This window comes from Gobio gobio, assembly GCF_949357685.1.
Source record: "Gobio gobio genome assembly, chromosome: 12".
In the NCBI taxonomy this organism is placed as follows: Eukaryota; Metazoa; Chordata; class Actinopteri; order Cypriniformes; family Gobionidae; genus Gobio; species Gobio gobio.
In genome coordinates this window covers 49871277-49892297 of record NC_137105.1, presented here as the reverse complement: position 1 = coordinate 49892297, position 21021 = coordinate 49871277, and the positions used below count along the sequence as shown (strand labels likewise).

Here is a 21021-nt window from a genome sequence, read left to right as displayed (position 1 = left end):
AAATAAAACACTACAAAGACTTCACTATAAAATATACACTGATTCTAGCTACTGTATTAGCTTTTCAGTCAAGAGCAGTGAGTGATTTTCTCTTTGTCTTTTGTTGTATTAACATTAAAGGGATATTTCACTCAAAAATGAAGATTCTGTCATTGAGAAATGAATACAGGTTTGGAACAATATTAGAGTGAGTAAATAATTACATCATTTTATAGGTGAACTGTCCCTTTAAGGACCGCGTGTTCACTACTGCCCGTTTGTCAATTTAAGACCTGCACGCATCTAATATACAGACACGATTGCGATTTTACTTTCACTTTAGACATAACCGACTGTGTTTATGTTAACCTTGTGTGTATTTGACAGTATTAGCGCAGTAAGACGACTTAGTCCAGTAATCGCGTGTTTGACAGGCTTTTAGTGTGCGCGCTCTGAAAAGCGCATGTTATAACCGCGCACGCGAATGAAACCGGCAAGGCTTTAAAACGCATGCAAATAATGAACTTTGGTGATTATGAATAACTATAGTGTTCTGTGAGTATAACTCTACCACTAACGTGAGATGTGAATGTATGTCGCGTTGTTCAGTATTGGGATGGAGGCAAATTATAGAATTTGTAGAAAAAGAATTAATTAAATGCGAAACCGAAAAAAACGCAATTCACAAGCGCGTATTGAACCGTGAAAGCCGTACCGAACGGTTCAATGTTATATTGAGAATTGTGGCATCCCTATTTTATATGTGATAGTATTGAATTGTTACAGATTGTACTGATTATGTGTACGTGTCTAACTGAACATACCTTAGCACGCTGTCAAAGGCTGGAGAATCCTTTATTTGTGGTGTTGCTGGTTCCTTGCAATTCGGGATCAGACTCGGACATGTATGGGCCAGGGCTCGCAAAGCCCAACGTCCCGGGGCTGTGTGTTTTACAGATGGACTATCTTAAATAGTGAAATAACATTCCTTTCTTGATGTGCGTTCACTCTCTTGACTTGAGATTTGAAGGGCGCGCACGTGTGTGTGTGTGTGTGTGTACTAGGGATGCAACAATACAGTTAGTCCATGGTTCAATATATACCTCGGTTTTTAACCACGGTTTTCGGTTCGGTTATGATGGCTTGTCACATCAGTTTTTTACTATTCTATTCTTAGCTGACAGGAACAGCAAGAGGTTAAGGAGAAAAAACATTTTCTTTATTGCAATACTCTATAAAATATCCATTGATTCTTATTAAAGTTACTGTATTAAAGTTTTTCAGTCAAGAGTAGTGAGTGATTTTCTCTTTGGCTTTTGTTGTTGTATAAAACATTAAAGGGATAGTTCACTCAAAAATGAAAATTCTGTCTTCTATTACTCACGCTCAAGTTGTTTAACCTGAATAAAGTTCTTTCTTCTGTTGGACATAAAATATATTTTGAAGAATGTTGGAAACCAAACAGTTCCTGGTCCCCTTTGTAGGAAATAATAATATGGATGTCAATGGCTACCATCAGCCGTATTGTATTCAACTGTCTGTGTTCAACAGAAGAAATGAATACAGGTTTGGAACAACATTAGAGTGAGTAAATAATGACATAATTTTAGAGGTGAACTGTCCCTTTAAGGACAGCGTGTTCACTAAAGGCTGTGCTGCTGTCAATTTAAGACCTGCACGCATCTAATATACAGACACACCCCGATTTTACTTTCACTTTAGACATAACCGACTGTGTTTATGTTAACCTTGTGTGTGACAATATTAGCGCAGTAAGACGACTACTTAGTCCAGTAATCACGTGTTTGACAGGCGTTTAGTGCGCGCGCTCAGAAAAGCGCATGTTAAAACAGTCCATGAGCACGCGAATGAAATGTTTAACCGGCAAGGCTTTAAAACGCATGCAAATAATTAAAGGGTTAGTTCACCCAAAAATTAAAATTCTGTCATTAATTCCTCACCCTCATGTCGTTCGACACCCGTAAGACATCTTCGGAACACAAATGAAGATATTTTAGTTGAAATCTGATGGCTCAGAAAGGCTTCAGATAGGCCTCCATTGGCATTCAGTACATTAATACTCCCAAGACCCATAAAAGGCACTTAAAACGTTGTTACAAAGTCCATCTCACCACAGTGGCTCTACAATAATTTTACGATGCGACGACAATAGTTTTTGTGCGCAAAAAAAAATCAAAATAACACCTTTATCCAGCTTGTTCTTGTCTTCTGTGTGTGTCTCCACGACGCATGCGCGAGAAAATGACGTAGATCCGGCGTTCGGGAATCCATGAAATGCACACTTAAGCCCATTTTGAGAACTACGCTGAGACCTAAAGTACGATCAATGTAGAATTCAACAGCTTAGACACGCGTGTCTTCCTCTGCTTGTAAACAAATCACTTCTGGGTCATGTGTCCGAACGCCGGATCTGCGTCATATTCTCGCGCATGCGTCGTGGAGGCACACACGGAAGACAAGAACAAGTTGGATAAAGGTGTTATTTAGATTTTTTTTTGCGCACAAAAACTATTGTCGTCGCATCGTAAAATTATTGTAGAGTCACTGTGGTGAGATGGACTTTGTAACGACTTTTTAAGTGCCTTTTATGGGTCTTGGGAGTGTAAATGTACTGAATGCCAATGGAGGCCTATCTGAAGCCTTTCTCAGCCTCAGCTTTACACTAAAATATCTTCATTTGTGTTCCGAATATGAACGGAGGTCTTACGGGTGTCGAACGACATGAGGGTGAGTAATTAATGACAGAATTTTCATTTTTGGGTGAACTAACCCTTTAACTTTCGAGATTGTGAATAACTCTAGTGTTCCGTTAGTATAACTCTAGCACTAACCTGTGATGTGAATGTATGTCGCGTTGTTCAGTATATTGGGATGAAGGCAAATGACAGAATGTGTGGAAAAAAAAACGCAATTCACAAGCGCGTATTGAACCGTGAATGCCGTACCGAACAGTTCAATATTATATTGAGAATTGTGGCATCCCTAGTGTGTATGGTTCACAGTTATATTCATCGATCAGGCGGGCCAAGTAACGTTAATCAAAAAATATCATTCCAATCAATCGCGGGTGGATGAGAGATGAATCATTGTGTTTGTTTGATAAAGACATTTTGTGAGCCCTGTGGGCGATTCATTCCGGTTGCCATTTCCCCACTGACCACAGGGGAGCTGAAGCTCGTTAAATATGCAAATCTTATCCAATCCTAGCCGTGGGTGTGGGCTAAGTCTTCAGTGCGGCACGCCCATTAAAACCAAGCGTTTCTTGAGAGAACCAGGGCAGAAAATAGCCTATTACTTATTCATTATGATGTTTCTGAATGTAAAAACCAAGCAAACGTCACAAGTTGACCTCAGACAATAGTATAAAAAAAGCCAGTTCATGACCCCTTTAAGTTTTGTGTAATGATGTAAAAGACTAGAATTTGAATTGCTCATTCCCAAAAATATTTTTTAGAGCAGATGTAGGACCAAAAACAGCCAAGAAGGCCTTCAAATAAGAACTAAACGATAGCACAATGCTCTCAAACATTTTATAGTAGACAAAACAACGTTTCGACGGGTAATCAAAAGCATTATGACTTGAAAGTCTTTAAATGCTTTCTCTCTTTGTAAAAGTACATTGTTGATGTCACCCGCTTGTAACAAATGAGTTTGCAGAACCCAAGTGCCACAAAAGACTTGACAAAGCATGACTTGACTTGAAATAACATGAAACTCACTGAACAACGAATTGCACACACAATACTAGCTATATATATATATATATATATATATACACACACACACACACACACACACACACACACACACACACACACACAAGACTAATGACCAAACGCCGGTCAAAGTTTTATGACAGTCAGTTACACTTGACGTTAATCAGTGTCTTGTGTTGGTCTTGTGAATAAATGTTCTATATTTGGTGTTAAATTGCTAGGAAAGGTGCAGTAGGACTGCATTGTTTGAGGAATGGGTTTTACTGAACGGAATAAAGAGCGCAAATCTCTATATCTTCTCTATTTAGGAATACACTAAAAACTTCATTGTAATTGAATACATATTGAATTCATTAATTATATGTATTGTTTGGCCTTCACTCATTAAAAAGCATTAAATAATCATCATTAGGCACACAGCAGAGTCAAAACTAACCTGGCAGCGATAGAAACAATACTGAATTTTTTATTTTCATTAAACAACATACACTATAACACAATAATTCAAGTTTTCATTTTCTCTTTGTTCATTAAAATGCATAATATCAGCATCATGTGCATACATGCATGTATAATAGTCATTACCATTCAAGTCATAACTGGTAAAACCTGAAAGCCAAAGAAAGAAAACATTGTATTTTCTACTATCTTTATACAATATCACTCAAAAGTATAATGAAATACTCTGCCGTAAACAAGTTTTATCTGTCGCGACATTCCCTTCACCTATATAATAATAACCTTGTTTTAATCATAGTCAAATCTACATATCGTTCCCAACAAACGTATTGATTAGTGTAAAACATGTTGAAGATTAGCAGACAGGCAGTCGCTTCATTAAATGATTCCTCACAAAAGCAGTTTATTCAGTGTAGTGAAGCCTCTTCTCCATTGACTTCCATTATAAAAACAGCCTCTGGTGTCCTTTCCTGCGCACTGGCAGCCGCCACGTTAGCATTAGCCGTTAGGCTTTTTTGGCTAATGGTTGCAGGCTTGACATCTAGTGGCTTTGAGGGAAGCACATGAGAAAGAGCATGAATACAAAATAATAGACATGAACACAAACACCCAAAACCCCAATTCCATCAATGATCTAAACTCCAGGCCAGTAGGTGGCGGGAATGCACCTATCGTTTTTTTGCCAATCCCCATAAAATGCTAAAAGAAGAATAAAACCAACAGTGACACCGCTTTCTTTTGTTATATACCAATGCCAATATACCATAAAGTGGGTAAATTATGTTTCACGAGATTAAAATAAACAGCATTGTGATTTTTTTCATAATTCAAAGTGTTAAAACCAAGCGGCTCCTCCCCCAGTTTCTCCTGAAGCCGATACTGAAGTGAGTTAAACTGCAGTTCATGGACTGGCCACTAGAGACAGACTCCAGAAGGAGCAGAATCTCATTGAGCTCATGTTAAAATGCCCAACTTTACAGCAGAAGAACACAAGTTTACAGTCTGGGACACATTGTGCTTTTGGTCTATACGGCTAATTTTGCTCTTCATGACGATTGTGAGGGGGTTGAATTATTTTATAACTCATTCGTTTACATTATATAAAGCCTTAAAGTTCTGCATAATTAAGGGCGTGGCCACTTTGAGTGACAGGTGGATTGCCGTTTGTCTGCTGTCTGTTAGTCATGACGTCACCTTAGCTCCGCCCACGTCCCGCCTCTTTGCCCATTTTCTGTTATCCGGGAGTGACGCTGCCAAGATGGCGACGGCCAGCTCGACCCGACTTTACACTTCAAAACTGCTCTTCAGATCCTATGGGTGACGTCACGGACACTACGGCCATATGTTTTTACAGTCTATGGTTAAAACGTCATTTCCTCTACCATTAAAATAGAGTTTGAGAGCATTGTGGTTGAGAACAGTGTCCTGCCATTTTTATGTATACCTACATTTAATATTTTTATAGTGATTGTTCAGATGTGTTTTACAGATATGCCAACAGCAGTCTCATCAAATACATGGAGAAACATAAAGTCAAACCAGACAGCAAAGTGTTTCTATTGGTGAGTCTGTTGTACGCTTGCACTCTTATATAGAACCGCATTATATGCTTCACAAAAACATTCCTTTTAAGATGGTTACTTCTGTACACCGATCAGGCATAACATTATGACCGGTGAAGTGAATAACACTGATGATCTCTTCACTACGGCACGTGTTAGTGGGTGGGATATATTAGGCAGCAAGTGAACATTTTGTACTCAAAGTTGATTAGTTAGAAGTTGGAAAAATGTAGCCTGGCTCCGCCCTCCTACATACGTCCTCTCAAGTTTCATTTTCCTTCAGTCTGGGATTGCGGTATATTCTTAGGTTTTCTCCAAACAAATTTTAACCGGTCCAATCAGTGAACAGAGGGAGTGGCTGAGAACGATGATGCTGATGTCGTGCGCTAGTTTGAGTTGTAGTTCAGTAATGGCGGCGGAGAAAAGATGCGAGCGAAGCCATTAATTCCTGGCACCGCTGCCGAATATCCAGAAGTTAAAGCCGGAGTAAGAACAATCTTTGCTGAGTTTTGTTGGTGGCCATGATGTTGTGTACTGGGAAAAGTTTGATTTTCCAGCTCGCTTCGTAGGTGGTGGAGGAGTTGCTGAAGCCCTATTGGGACTATAATTGTTTCTCTTGGGGTCAGAAGGTATTGTCATCATTTACAGCGGCTAGTCAGTGATTTTATTGCCGTCCGTCTCAAAACGTGAATAAATCGCAATCCGAATGCACAAGTGTTAGGTTTTATCACTGAGGTGCTGCACAATCTGCAGTCATTTTTACGGATTTCCATGTGAGAAACAGAGGCGAACGGCGCATGACATACGTCACCACCAAACGTTAGCGATTGATAATGGCAGATCCAGAGCGGCTCTGGGCAGATCCAATAGTTTTAAACGTCATCAGAGTTCCCGCCTTCAAGGAAGTTAACGCTTTCCAATGGAGAGTGGCCAGACTCTCTGTACAAATGAAATGTATGAGTCTGGTTAAGACCAGGCTAAGAAAAATGGGCAAGTGTGAGGATTTGAGTGAGTTTGACAAGGGCCAGATTGTGACGGCTAGAGGACTGGGTCAGAGCATCTCCAAAACTGCAGCTCTTGTGGGCTGTTCCCGGTCTGCAGTGGCCAGTCTCTATCAAAAGTGCTCAGAGGACCAGTGGAGAACCGGCCACAGGGTCATGAAGGACCAGTGGAGAACCGGCCACAGGGTCATGAAGGACCAGTGGAGAACCGGCCACAGGGTCATGAAGGACCAGTGGAGAACCGGCCACAGGGTCATGAAGGACCAGTGGAGAACCGGCCACAGGGTCATGGAGGACCAGTGGAGAACCGGCCACAGGGTCATGAAGGACCAGTGGAGAACAGGCCACAGGGTCATGGAGGACCAGTGGAGAACCGGCCGAGGTTCATTGATGCACGTGGGGAGCGAAGGCTGACCCGTGTGGTCCGATCAAACAGACGAGCTACTGGAGCTCAAACTGCTCAAGAAGTTAATGCTGGTTCTGATAGAAAGTTGTCAGAATACACAGAGCTTCTCAGTTTGTTGTGTATGGGGTGGCTGACCAGTGCCCATGCTGACCCCTGACCCCGCCCAAAGCACCAACAGTGGCACGTGAGCATCAGAACTGGACCACGGAGCAATGGGAGAAGGAGGCCTGGTCTGATGATCACGTGTTCTTCTACATCTCGTGGATGGCCGGGTGTGTGTGTGTGGCTTACCTGGGGAACACATGGCTCCAGGTGCACTATGGGAAGAAGGCGTTTGAGGAGCACAACAACGAGTTTGAGGCGTTGACTTGGCCTCCAAATTCCCCAGATCTCAATCCAATCGAGCATCTGTGGGATGAGCTGAACAAACAAGTCGGATCCATGGAGGCCCCACTTTGCAATTTACAGGACTTAAAGGATCTGCTGCTAACATCTTGGTGTCTGATACCACAGCACACCTTCAGGGGTCTAGTGGAGTCCAGGCCTCGACGGGTCAGGGCTGTTTAAGCAGCAAAAGGGGGACCAGCACAATATTAGTGAGTTATAATGTTATGCCTAATCGGTGTATATCCTTTTCTGTAGTGTTCCAGTAGTAAATTTCAATTTTAGTTTCCCAACTTTTGCAAATATTCGACTAATCATTCAGAAAAGCCCACCAACTGGATTATGAATTTGGTTTTGCACATCCTTAGTAATTGTGCCAGCTGGGCTGAGGATGAAGACGAGGTAGCGAAGCGGATCAATAAGCAATTTGTGTGTAAGCAATGAATTACATACACAGAGAACTAATGATCAAATTAGGAATAGGTAAATCAATGAAACCGTGAATAACCATGGCAACACAGGAAATGACGATAAACAAACTAAAGGTCCTTGACGAGGGAACAGTAAACACAGATTGTGACAGTTGTAGTAATGAATATTAATCTAATCCAGCTCCAGAAATTGCTGACTATGGACCCCACCAAAAGAATCACTTCTGAGCAGGCACTGCAGGACCCATATTTCCTGGAGGACCCCTTACCTACATCTGAGTAAGACTCGTCCCACACACACACACACACATTTAAACACATCTCAAAGGAAACTACATGAGTAAAGTTTGTAAACAAACATTGAAGTTGGTTTGAAAAAATACTTTTCTGAACGTCTAAAAAAAACTTTGGCAAACTTAAAGTTTAAATGTAATTGTTGAAATTGGAGTTTGGGCAAGGGAACACACATTTCTAGCATGATTTATCAAATTGCTAGCATATTTTAGCATTGGATTAGCATGTTTGAACTTTGCTGTCGTCCCATGAGTGCAGCGGCGCAATGATATTACACAGCGCCTGAAAATAGGTTAATTTCCATCAACATCACCAACATGACAACCTGCTTACACAGAGAGCGCTGGGGACTATTTTCAGGCGCTGTGTAATATCATTGCGCCGCTGCACTCATGGTACGGCTCAAAGCTCTTGATTATCACGCAGGAATGAGAGTTTAGTTCTTAACTATATCGTTCTAGAAAGTCACAACTTTTCATTTTCCGTCGGTCTTAGTACACGATGTAACTACAGAAGAGTCAAGTTTTAAATAGGAAAAATATCAAAACTCTTTGGTCATTTTTGAGCGAAATGCTAATGGTCTAATCAGATTCAATGATCTATGCTAAGCTAAGCTAAAAGTGCTACCGCCAGACCCGGAGATCGGCTGAATGGATTCGAAAACGGTCAAACTCAACTGTTTAACTCTAGGGGAGACGGAAAATGAGCCCATTGTTTTTTAAATGACGTGTTCCTTTAACATTTCGCTATCATGTTTAACATACATTGTTAATATGAACATTTTTCTAGCATTTTTAAACATGAATTAACATGTTGTTAGCATTATTTAGAGCAGAGGTGGAAAGAGTAACAAAATATTCTACTCAAGTAAAAGTACTATTACTTCAATTAAATTTTACTTAAGTAGAAGTAAAAAGTAGTTCATTTAAAATGTACTCAGAGTAAAAGTTACTGAGTTACTTTTTTTAACAGCAGGGTGAGGAATCTCCTGTGAAGGGATGTAATAGAATATGAAAACATCAGTTTCCCAGCATCACGGTATTAATTATTTAATACATAAACTGTATTATTAAATTATGGTTATTATTATCACCAGTTAAAATGGCATTAAATTAATGAAAACTGATTTTTATTTTTATTTTTGGTTGAACAAATGCTTTATTATAACAAACTTGAAACAATTTTTTTTTTCTTTATTAAAATTTCAATAAAACATGTCTAATGAACTAAATAAATTATTATGCATTAGATTAACAACTTTAAGAATAATAGAGTCCTAAGAAATTCTTCTTTTTATGATTTAATACAAATACATTACCAAAACGGTGGTAATCAAATACTTCCTTTCATTTTTTTGGGCAAAATTTACTAAATTAAACTATGGATTTAAAAAGATATTCTTAAATAATGTTTAAATTATGTAATATTATTATTGTTGTTATTATTATTATTATATTGACAAGTATTCTATAGGCCTACAATAGTAATATATTTCAGGGAAGATCTGTTTCAGAGTGTATTTGATAATGGCTTTTAATCAAATAAAATGATGAAAATGTTCATTAGGGGGTCTCAGATCAGCTCTGGAAATGTTCATACTGTATGTTCATGCCCAAATATGTTTTTTGTGACGTTAAACACCACAAGCATCGCGTAGGCTACTTAAGTATGTAGGCTAGTAGACACAGAGACAGAACAAGCAGATCATATATTCATATAGCAGTGTTTTGAGCTTTAATATTCACAGACCATGTCGCGATTTGATTTATTGTACAGCTCTACTGTCGATGTATTTATTCATCCCTCAGTTTGCGTGTTTTACGTGATATCTGCGTTATACTGTAATTCCGGGATTCCCTCTGCATCACAGAAAACATTCGGCCTTAAGTTATAAACGTACCTTTATCCGCACAGAGGGATGGTGTTCCCGAACATGTGAACTATGTGTTTCCTCCTTTGCATCAACATTTTTTTGCTAATTTGATATCCTCCAGGACAACACCCGGCTATTTTTTGTCTATATCCAAAGTTTTTGCATAATATCCAGGGGTTCGCGACGGCTTTCGCTTTCAGCTGGGTCTGACGTCTGTCTTGTCCGTCTCCATCTTTTTGTGATTTTTGCGTTCGTTCTCCCGCCTTCAATACAATGCAGTCGTTTCCAGATCGCGTTTTTCCCCCCTTTGTATTATTTATTTTTACTCAGTAACGGATGTGGTTTAAAATGTAGCGAAGTACAATACTTCAAACAAAACATAATTAAGTTAAAGTAAAATTACAGAACTACTTAAAAAAGTAGAAGTATGCAGAAAAACTACTCAATTACAGTAACGTGAGTAAATGTAATTCGTTACTTTCCACCTCTGGCATTATTTAGCATGCTGTTAACATGTTTTATCATGCTTCTAGCATTAACTAGCAAGTTTTCTAGCCCATGTTTAGCACACATTGTTAATGATTTAGCATGTTTAACACACATTGTTACATGATTTAACATGTTTTGTTAACATGTTTAACACACATTGTTACATGATTTAACATTTTGCTATCATGTTTAGCACACATTATTGATTTAGCATGTTGTTAGTATGTTTAGCACACATTACATGATTTAACATTTTGGTATCATGTTTAACTCACATTGTTAATATGATTTAGCATGTTTTGCTATCATGTTTAGCACACATTGTTAATATGATTTAACATGTTGCTAGCATTATTTAGCATTTTTCTAGCATTAACTAGCATGTTTTCTAGTCCATGTTTAGCACACATTGTTAATGATTTAGCATTTTTAACACACATTGTTACATGATTTAACATGTTTTGTTAACATGTTTAACACACATTGTTACATGATTTAACATTTTGCTATCATGTTTAGCACACATTATTGATTTAGCATGTTGTTAGTATGTTTAGCACACATTACATGATTTAACATTTTGGTATCATGTTTAACTCACATTGTTAATATGATTTAGCATGTTTTGCTATCATGTTTAGCACACATTGTTAATATGATTTAACATGTTGCTAGCATTTTTTTACATGAATTAACATGTTGCTAGCATTATTTAGCATTTTTCTAGCATTAACTAGCATGTTTTCTAGTCCATGTTTAGCACACATTGTTAATGATTTAGCATGTTTAACACACATTGTTACATGATTTAACATGTTTTGTTAACATGTTTAACACACATTGTTACATGATTTAACATTTTGCTATCATGTTTAGCACACATTATTGATTTAGCATGTTGTTAGTATGTTTAGCACACATTACATGATTTAACATTTTGGTATCATGTTTAACTCACATTGTTAATGTGATTTAGCATGTTTTGCTATCATGTTTAGCACATTGTTAATATGATTTAACATGTTGCTAGCATTTTTTTAACATGAATTAACATGTTGCTAGCATTATTTAGCATTTTTCTAGCATTAACTAGCATGTTTTCTAGTCCATGTTTAGCACACATTGTTAATGATTTAGCATTTTTAACACACATTGTTACATGATTTAACATTCTGCTATCATGTTTAGCACACATTATTGATTTAACATTTTGGTATCATGTTTAACATACATTGTTAATATGATTTAACATGTTGCTAGCATTTTTTAACATGAATTAACATGTTGTTAGCATTATTTAGCATTTTGTTAACATGTTTTATCATGCTGCTAGCATTAACTAGCATGTTTAACACATTGTTAACATGATTTAACGTTTTGCTAGCATATTTAGCACACATTGTCAACATGATTTAACGTTTTGTTAGCATGTTTTTAGCACACATTGTTAACATGATTTAGTATTTTGCTATCATGTTTTAACATTAATTAACTTGCTGTTAGCATTATTTGGCATTGTGGTTGCTAGAATGTTTTAGTATGTTGTTAACATGAATTAGCATGTTTTGCTAGCATGTTTTAACACATTGCTAGCATGAATTGGTGTGTTTTTAACATGTTGTAGCACACTGTTAGCATGTCCTAAGCTAGTTGCTAGGCTTTTCCAGTGATATACACACAGTGGATGAATCTTCAGAGTTAGTGTGTTAAAGTTTTGACCCCCTGAATGAAAGCGTATGGGACTGTCTAGATTTTGGCTCAGAATAAGTCGTTTATACAGTAGATCAGTAAGTTTTCAAGCCAACTGAAATAATGGGCACTCATGTGTGTTTGTTCAGCATGCACTTTTCAAAACCATTAGTTGATCCTCCCTCGGGGCTTTCCACTTGATGCAGAAACAAGGCTTTGGGGATTTGCTAGCGTTCATGCTCTCTGCGGTTATCTAACTCATGTTCAGGATAACTCATGGATCTTGCTTTGCACAGTGTCTTGTTAAAAGAGAAAAGGATTGTTATTCTGCGCTGTCACAGAAAGACATGCCTTTAGGAACTCAGCCAAACCCTTTAATTAGCGCGTGCTTGCTAGAGTGTAGCATACCGCAAATATCTCCTATTTTCCTCTTTCATTCATAAACATAAGCCCTAGGAGTTCACCTGTCATCAGCTGAGCAAATGCGTATGAGAAACAGCTGGATAATAGTTTTCTTTGTTTGTTGTAACCTTGCTTGTTATGTAACACATTGCTAGCATGAATTTGCATGTTACTAGCAGGATTTAGCATGTTTTGCTAGCATGAATTGACATGCTGATAGCATTATTTAACATTTTGTTAACATGTTGTTAGTACGAATTAGCATGTTGCTATCATTTTTAACACATTGCTAACATGATTTAAAATTTTGCTAGCATGTTGTTAGTATGAATTAGCATGTTTCTAGCATTTTTAACATATTGCTAACATGATTTAAAATTTTGCTTGCATGTTTTAACATTAATTAACATTAACACAACTTTATTTAGCTTTTTAGCATTGTTTATCATGCTGTTAACATTAACTAGCATGTTGCTACCATTTTGTTAGCATTATTTATCAAGTTGCTTACATATTTTAACATGTTAACATTAGCTTGTTTCAACATTATCATGTTGCTAGTATGATTTAGCATTTTGCTAACATGTTTTAGCACAAACTAGCATTTTTAGCATGATTTGGCATTTTTTTTCTAGCTTGTTTTAACACATTAATAGACATGATTTAGTATGTTGCTATCATGTTTAACACACATTGTTACATGATTTTACTTTTTGCTATCATTTTTAATACTAATTGTTAATATGATTTAGCATGTTTAGCACACATTGTTTACATGATTTAGCATGTTTAGCACATATTGTTTACATAATTTGGCACACATTGTTAATATGATTTAGCATATTTAGCACACATTGTTAATGATTTAGCACACATTGTTAATATGATTTAGCATGTTTAGCACACATTGTTTATGATTTAGCACACATTGTTTTTATGCTTTAGCATGTTTAACACACATTGTTAATATGATTAAGCATGTTTAGCACACATTGTTTATGATTTAGCACACATTGTTTATATGCGTTAGCATGTTTAGCACACATTGTTAATATGATTTAGCACACATTGTTAATATGATTTAGCATGTTTAGCACACATTGTTTATGATTTAGCATGTTTAGCACACATTGTTAATATGATTAAGCATGTTTAGCACACATTGTTTATGATTTAGCACACATTGTTAATATGATTTAGCATGTTTAGCACACATTGTTTATGATTTAGCATGTTTAGCACACATTGTTAATATGATTTAGCACACATTGTTTATGATTTAGCACACATTGTTAATATGATTTAGCATGTTTAGCACACATTGTTAATATGATTTAGCATATTTAGCACACATTGTTAATGATTTAGCACACATTGTTAATATGATTTAGCATGTTTAGCACACATTGTTTATGATTTAGCACACATTGTTTTTATGCTTTAGCATGTTTAGCACACATTGTTTTTATGCTTTAGCATGTTTAGCACACATTGTTTATGATTTAGCACACATTGTTTTTATGCTTTAGCATGTTTAGCACACATTGTTAATATGATTTAGCATGTTTATCACACATTGTTTATGATTTAGCACACATTGTTTATATGCTTTAGCATGTTTAGCACACATTGTTAATATGATTTTGCATGTTTATCACACATTGTTTATGATTTAGCACACATTGTTTATATGCTTTAGCATGTTTAGCACACATTGTTAATATGATTTAGCACACATTGTTTATGATTTAGCACACATTGTTAATATGATTTAGCATGTTAAGCACACATTGTTTATGATTTAGCATGTTAAGCACACATTGTTAATATGATTTAGCATGTTAAGCACACATTGTTAATATGATTTAGCATGTTTAGCACACATTGTTAATATGATTTAGCACACATTGTTTATGATTTAGCACACATTGTTAATATGATTTAGCATGTTTAGCACACATTGTTTATGATTTAGCACATTGTTTATATGCTTTAGCATGTTTAGCACACATTGCTTACATGATTTAACATTTTGCTATCATGTTTAGCACACATTGTTAAAGCTGGGGATTTGCTTGGGCTCTCAGTGAGGCTTTAAAACGGTTTTCTTTGTGTGTGTGTGTGTGTTAGTGTATTTGCAGGATGTCAGATTCCCTACCCCAAGCGAGAGTTCCTAAGTGAGGATGAACCAGAGGAGAAAACAGAGAAGGTAACGATGCCGGGTTTAGTTTTTCTCACACTGCATCCAGTTCTGGTTTGTTTTTCAGATGTGATCTTTCCACTCTGAAATTTCGTTTGTATAGTGTAGTCAGTGTCCAGTATATCTACCTCCACTGTTGGGGGCAACGCATTACAAGTAACTTGAGTTACGTAATAATACTTTTTCAAAGTAACACATTACTTTTCAAATTTACAACAAAACAAAATGAGTTACTTTTTCACAAACTTTTCCACATTAATTTGACTGACAGCTCTCCTGTGCCCATGTTGAGAAAAATAAATGCAGAGGCGTGTGTGTGAACATGAGGGTTATTGTAGTTCTAGACTAAATGTGAGCATTTATTTATCTCACTTGCACAATAAAGATTCTGTACTACTCAAAATGAATAAAATCAGTCAAATGCAAAATCAGAGTACTATGCAAACCCCCAATAATTAAATGTTAAATAAAACAACTATTTTATGCATAATCTACTTTTATATTTAATTTACCAATGTCTTGCTGCTGACCTTTGATGATGAAAATTACTAGATTTTTTGTTTTTATTGGTAAATCTTTTTTCTATTCTTCCATTATCCAAAGCTGCGCCCTCTACTGTTCATGCGGGAATTTGCATTTTTACCTCAGGCTGAGGCTTATTTTTTCAATTTTGGTGTGAAGAGGTCTTTACCGTTGCACAAAAATATAACTTTTTTGTTATAAACAAAAACAAGCCCTGCCCAGGTGAGAAAAAGTAACGCAAAAGTAACGTAACGCATTACTTTTCTGAAAAAGTAACTAAGTAACTAAATTAGTTACTTTTTAAGGGAGTAACGCAATATTGTAATGCATTACTTTTCAAAGTAACTTTCCCCAATACTGTCTACCACGACCCTCATCCTTCCCTCAGGATCATTTTGACCCGAAACTCATAAACATAAAATAAACATTTATATACTTTCTACCTAAATTGCTAACCTTTTTTGCTAAAGGGCGTTTGTATTAGTCTTCACACGAGCGCTTTGTAAACACGGGGGCGGTACTTCTGCCTATGTCTAGCGTGACCTTTCTGACATGATTACGCAATCCATGGCCGGATGGAAGTCAATGTGTCCATCAATTGGTTACCCATGTTCTTCAAAATATCTTCTTTTGACAGAATTTTCACTTTTGGGTGAACTATCCTTTTAAGGTTGTTTTTGACCCTGATCTGTTTGTCAATGCTGTGGTTCATTAGGGACTAAGATCTCTTTCTGAGCTGAACTAACCCATAAGGATCTAGGTTTTGTTTTGTTTGTAGATTATCGTATCATTCTTCACGACTGGAGTTCAGAATGCGGGCGGTCAGGATTCTTGTGAATGCAGTGTATGGACAACAGGTCTTCAGTATTGCTGAATGCTTCATTAGTTGCTGTATATTTTTAAAACTGTGCAAGGAATGGCTCCTCATATTACTTTTCACCAATCTTCCAAATTGTTAAGATCAGCAAACAAATGACTTCTTACTATTCTGCATGAACATTTTGAATATATTTTTTATTTTATTATTATATTTACCTTTAAATGGCGAGATTTTATCAATAAATAATCATTAAATAGTAATTTAAGCACATTCTTTCAAATTAAATTCAAAATAACTCACAATTTCATGCATGACCCTTTTAATTCAGCTCAAAATATCTCACATTGGGTGTTTTTGCCGACCTCTTGTGGAAAAACAATAATATAACATGATATTTCATGACTCTTATAGCTCTATATGGAGCAAATGAGCTGCTCCGCTGGGTCCTAGACAAGTGTCAACCTCCCGCAGTTTCTCTTGAAGCCAATATGGAAGTGACTTAAACTGCAGTTCATCGACTGGCCACTAGGGCTCCAGAAGGAGCAGAATCTCATTGAGCTCATGTTGCCATTTTTTACCGGTCGCAGAGAGTTGAAGAATGTTCAAGTTTGAGTAAAACGCTAGCCTGACAAGCCAGAGCCACATTAGGCTTGCTACGATAGTCGGTGTTGCCGGTGTTACCGGTGTCCAGACTCAACACCGGTTACATCACTTGCCCACTGTGGCACCGGCCACTGTCTTTTAGATTTTTTTGTAGTAATAAAATAATTTAGTTCAGTTAGAGAACAGACAATACAAATAAAAACTGAACGTATCTGCTTAATAAAGCAGGATCCGACCGTGAGTCTCGGCAGGAGTCATTCATCAGATTTAAGAGTGAGGAGCTGACTGAGATGATCGCGGAAGATTTGGTTTCAAAGCGAAACGTAAAAGCGCCTATTTAAGGGAGTTTGTCATTTGTTTTGTTGTTGTGTTTTTCATTAAAAATAATAGGCTAATAAACCCACAATTCAAGCAACCCGCAGCCGAATTGGCGCTAATTCAAAACCGAAAGTAAAATGTGCACGGCCGCACAAAGCGTGCATTGTTTACTTTCGCCTGGCTCCGCAGTGCGAGCCTCCGCGCTACGCTGACCGCGCGCATTTATTTTTGCCACGAGCGTGCGCGTCGAGTATAAACAAGGCTTTACGGACGAACTGTTATTCATTCATGGCGTGCATCTCAATCATAGACTGATCATGCTTGATCAGTGCCCTGATTACTGAACTAGGGAACTGATTGAGACGCGCCCATGGCCTCACAGAGCGCGCATTTACAGACGAGCTGTCATTCACGGTGTGTGCGCATTGACGCGTTTTCAGTTCAGAGCGGTCGTGTGCATGTTACTTTCGGTTAGATAGAATTAGTGATTTACCGGTGGGAAAATTTCCTCACCGTCATATCCCTAAGCCACATCAAGATGTTGGGTCTGGGAACTCACCATTGGCAGGACTCAATCTGAGGGGCGGGATAAAGGGTTGTCTTTCAGATTCCCTCTGCACGCAATAGGATAGCGCTACAACCAACCAGAGCAACGAAGAAGTGGAAGCAGAGCTAGTTTATAGATTAAACTTTTGCCTTATCCGGTCAGCAAAACTCAGAACACATCTTCCTTTCTTAAAGGGTAACTAAACCCCTGCTCAGAGCTTAACAATGCTGTGGGCAGAGCCCAGCGGAGACAGAGGGACGAACCGAGGGCGGGGCTGAGCGGAGGGCGGGCACCTGAGACCCGCAGTGACGGATTGATTGACAGCTGTCAGATTCGCGAGTCGCAGAGATGGAGAATGACTGGAGTGACGCCAGCTTTGCAACAGAGCGGTCATTTCTCCTACCTTCACCTGAAGTGGAGGAGGGTGGATTGTCTGTAGACACAAACCCAGAGCCTTATCAATGCGAGCCGCTGCTCAAACTGCGTTTACTCCCGAAGCAGACGATGCCAGTGAAGCAGCAGCGCAAGAGAACTGACCTAATCTATGAACAGCCAAATCCTCACACTGAATGGCACTAAAAATAGATCAGATATCTGATATACATACAATGTATTTTCATTCAAATGAACTGAATCAGCTCAGGACCAATAAGTTCAGACCTAAAAGCCTATTATAAACAGATTTCCTCAAATAAGTTAGACTATACGCCAGCATGTAACGGTATTGTTGTTCATTACCGCGGCAACCACTTGCGTGTCAGGGTTTGAAAGTGCGTCTCATGTATGAAAATGATCTGTACACATGACGGGCGGCAATAATATCGCAAGAAAATCCTGACGTGTACTGACAACTGCATTATTTAACCGTATTTTCTTCAATACAATGTTAAAGCATGTGTCAAGTCAGTTTCATTCATAATGTTTCTACTTCATGTAATATGACAGTTCATACTGGAGTGAAGCCGTTCTCATCGTGTGATTGGGGGAAACATTTCTGAGGGCGTGGTGAGCTCGTGCCAGGGGTGTGGATAGTGAGCCGTTGGAGGTACCATCCTACGTCACGATGTACCACAACGTCCAATAGGAAAATTCAACTGCAGTAGCCACCGTTCAACCTTAAGAGGGCAGCACTTTGGCGGTTTTACACCATATTTTATAGAATTAAAACACTTTATGCTCAAATGTCAAAACATTTACTCGAATCAATGAACAGCATTAATAAAGCCCCAGTATTACAGATCATTAACTAAAAGAAGTTGGTTTAGGGTTTAGTTACCCTTTAAGAATGACTTCAGTGGCGTTCTTTTCTCACAGAAAAACTGAACTCAAGTCTTCCAGAGTCACGGCCAAAGCCGATTTGAAAGACGCTGTTCGCCAGTTTCTTTGTTTAAAAGTAACACGCAGAACCTCCGCAACTCTGCCGTCATTATGTTAAGCCCGCCCACCGACTCTATACACGATGTGATTGGCCTGAGCAGAGTTTGGTTTTTCCAGCTCGCAAGCCAATGGAGAGTTGCTAGACGCCCTGGCTGCAAATAAGATTTGCTGACGCTAGGGTGTGTCTAGATTTCTAGGCTAGTAAAACGCAGCTCATCACTGTCACTTTTCACCCAGCCGTCCAATCACAGTTGAGGGGGCGGGACAAATACAACACCGATTCCACATTCTGCCTGTACAACGTCAACAGATATAAACAACATAATAACGGAACAAAATAATTTAAAACAAGAGCCAGAACAAATACTTTACATTGTATCTGCATTTTTATATAGAATCAATACAGAAACAAACTATCTGTGAAATGAGATGCTAGTAACACTTCCGTGGATATACCGTATCAAGCAAAGAGTCTCCACTGGCTAAAAACGCTTTTACTGTGTTTGTTTTCTTTGGCTTTTAATTTGAAGGCTTTGGAATGACGTTATTTTGACATAATGACCATGAGCACTTTGGAGCTCCAGGGAGATTGTCCCTGTAAAAAGTATACCATAAACTACTTTAGATAAAAGCTTCTGTTTCTACGGCTAGTTTATAATGTTACTCATTCCACTGGAACCAAGAGGGACGCTGAGCGTGAGAAGTTCAGATCGCAGCGTTGTTAAGCTGGGCACTTGTGTAGTGAAGGATGAAACGTATCCAACAAACAAACACACGCGGCATAAAACAACCGTCTCACTTCTGCAGCGCTTGATTGAGCCAATATTTACTTTTACGTTTACTGACTTTAGCCACATCATATAATGTTCATGTTTTTCTGTGTTGTACAATATCTGTGTGGCTGTGAGTGTGTTTGACGAAATCAGCCTCGCAAACACACATCCATTATTACACTCAAAGACCTGCAGATCTGGATTGGGTTCCTCCCACACAAAGGCCCTTATTTACCAAAGGTTTGCATGTACAAAAAAACATGCACACGAAGAAAAAGCTGATCTACTAATAGCAGGCCACTTAAGACTGCGGGCTTCATTGTATTGTCATTTTCTGTGGGTTTTCCCCACAAAACACAAGGCATTGTCGTCGCATACCCAGTGCATTCATGACGGTATTAAATCATTTCCTGTGAGAAGTTGTTTTGTTCAGATATTTATAAGTTTTGACAGCCTTAAACCACGCGCATGTCAAATAAATAAATGTCAGATTTATTCTTTATAGTAACTTCTTGATACTGTGATCATAGTTTAGTGTTTTTCACAAATAAAGACATGTGTATATATATATATATATATATATATATGGGGTGTAAAGGGCTTCCGGTACGGTACACAAATGCATATATCGGTAATATATTAGCCTATACAGTATATTCATTATATTAGCCTATATCTTCATTATATTAGCCTATATCTTCATTATATTGGCCTATATATTCATTACATTAGCCTATATCTTCATTATATTAGCCTATATCTTCATTATATTGGCCTATTTCATTATATTAGCCTATATATTCATTATATTAGCCTATATCTTCATTATATTGGCCTATATATTCATTATATTAGCCTATATCTTCATTATATTAGCCTATATCTTCATTATATTGGCCTATATCTTCATTATATTAGCCTATATATTCATTATATTAGCCTATATCTTCATTATATTAGCCTATATATTCATTATATTAGCCTATATCTTCATTATATTAGCCTATATCTTCATTATATTAGCCTATATATTCATTATATTAGCCTATATCTTCATTATATTAGCCTATATATTCATTATATTAGCCTATATATTCATTATATTAGCCTATATCTTCATTATATTAGCCTATATTTTCATTATATTAGCCTATA

General features: G+C 37.6%; 1 protein-coding gene across 1 annotated transcript in view; it reads left to right on the top strand.

Moving 5' to 3' along the window:
• The window catches only part of cdk19 (cyclin dependent kinase 19), a 59031-nt gene that overhangs the window by 27409 nt on the left and 10601 nt on the right, over window positions 1-21021 (top strand). Inside the window, exons 9-11 of the mRNA XM_079830676.1 lie at window positions 5665-5737; window positions 8141-8238; window positions 14837-14915. Coding sequence (XP_079686802.1) covers window positions 5665-5737; window positions 8141-8238; window positions 14837-14915 — 250 coding nt within the window. The remainder of the gene's footprint in view (window positions 1-5664; window positions 5738-8140; window positions 8239-14836; window positions 14916-21021) is intronic.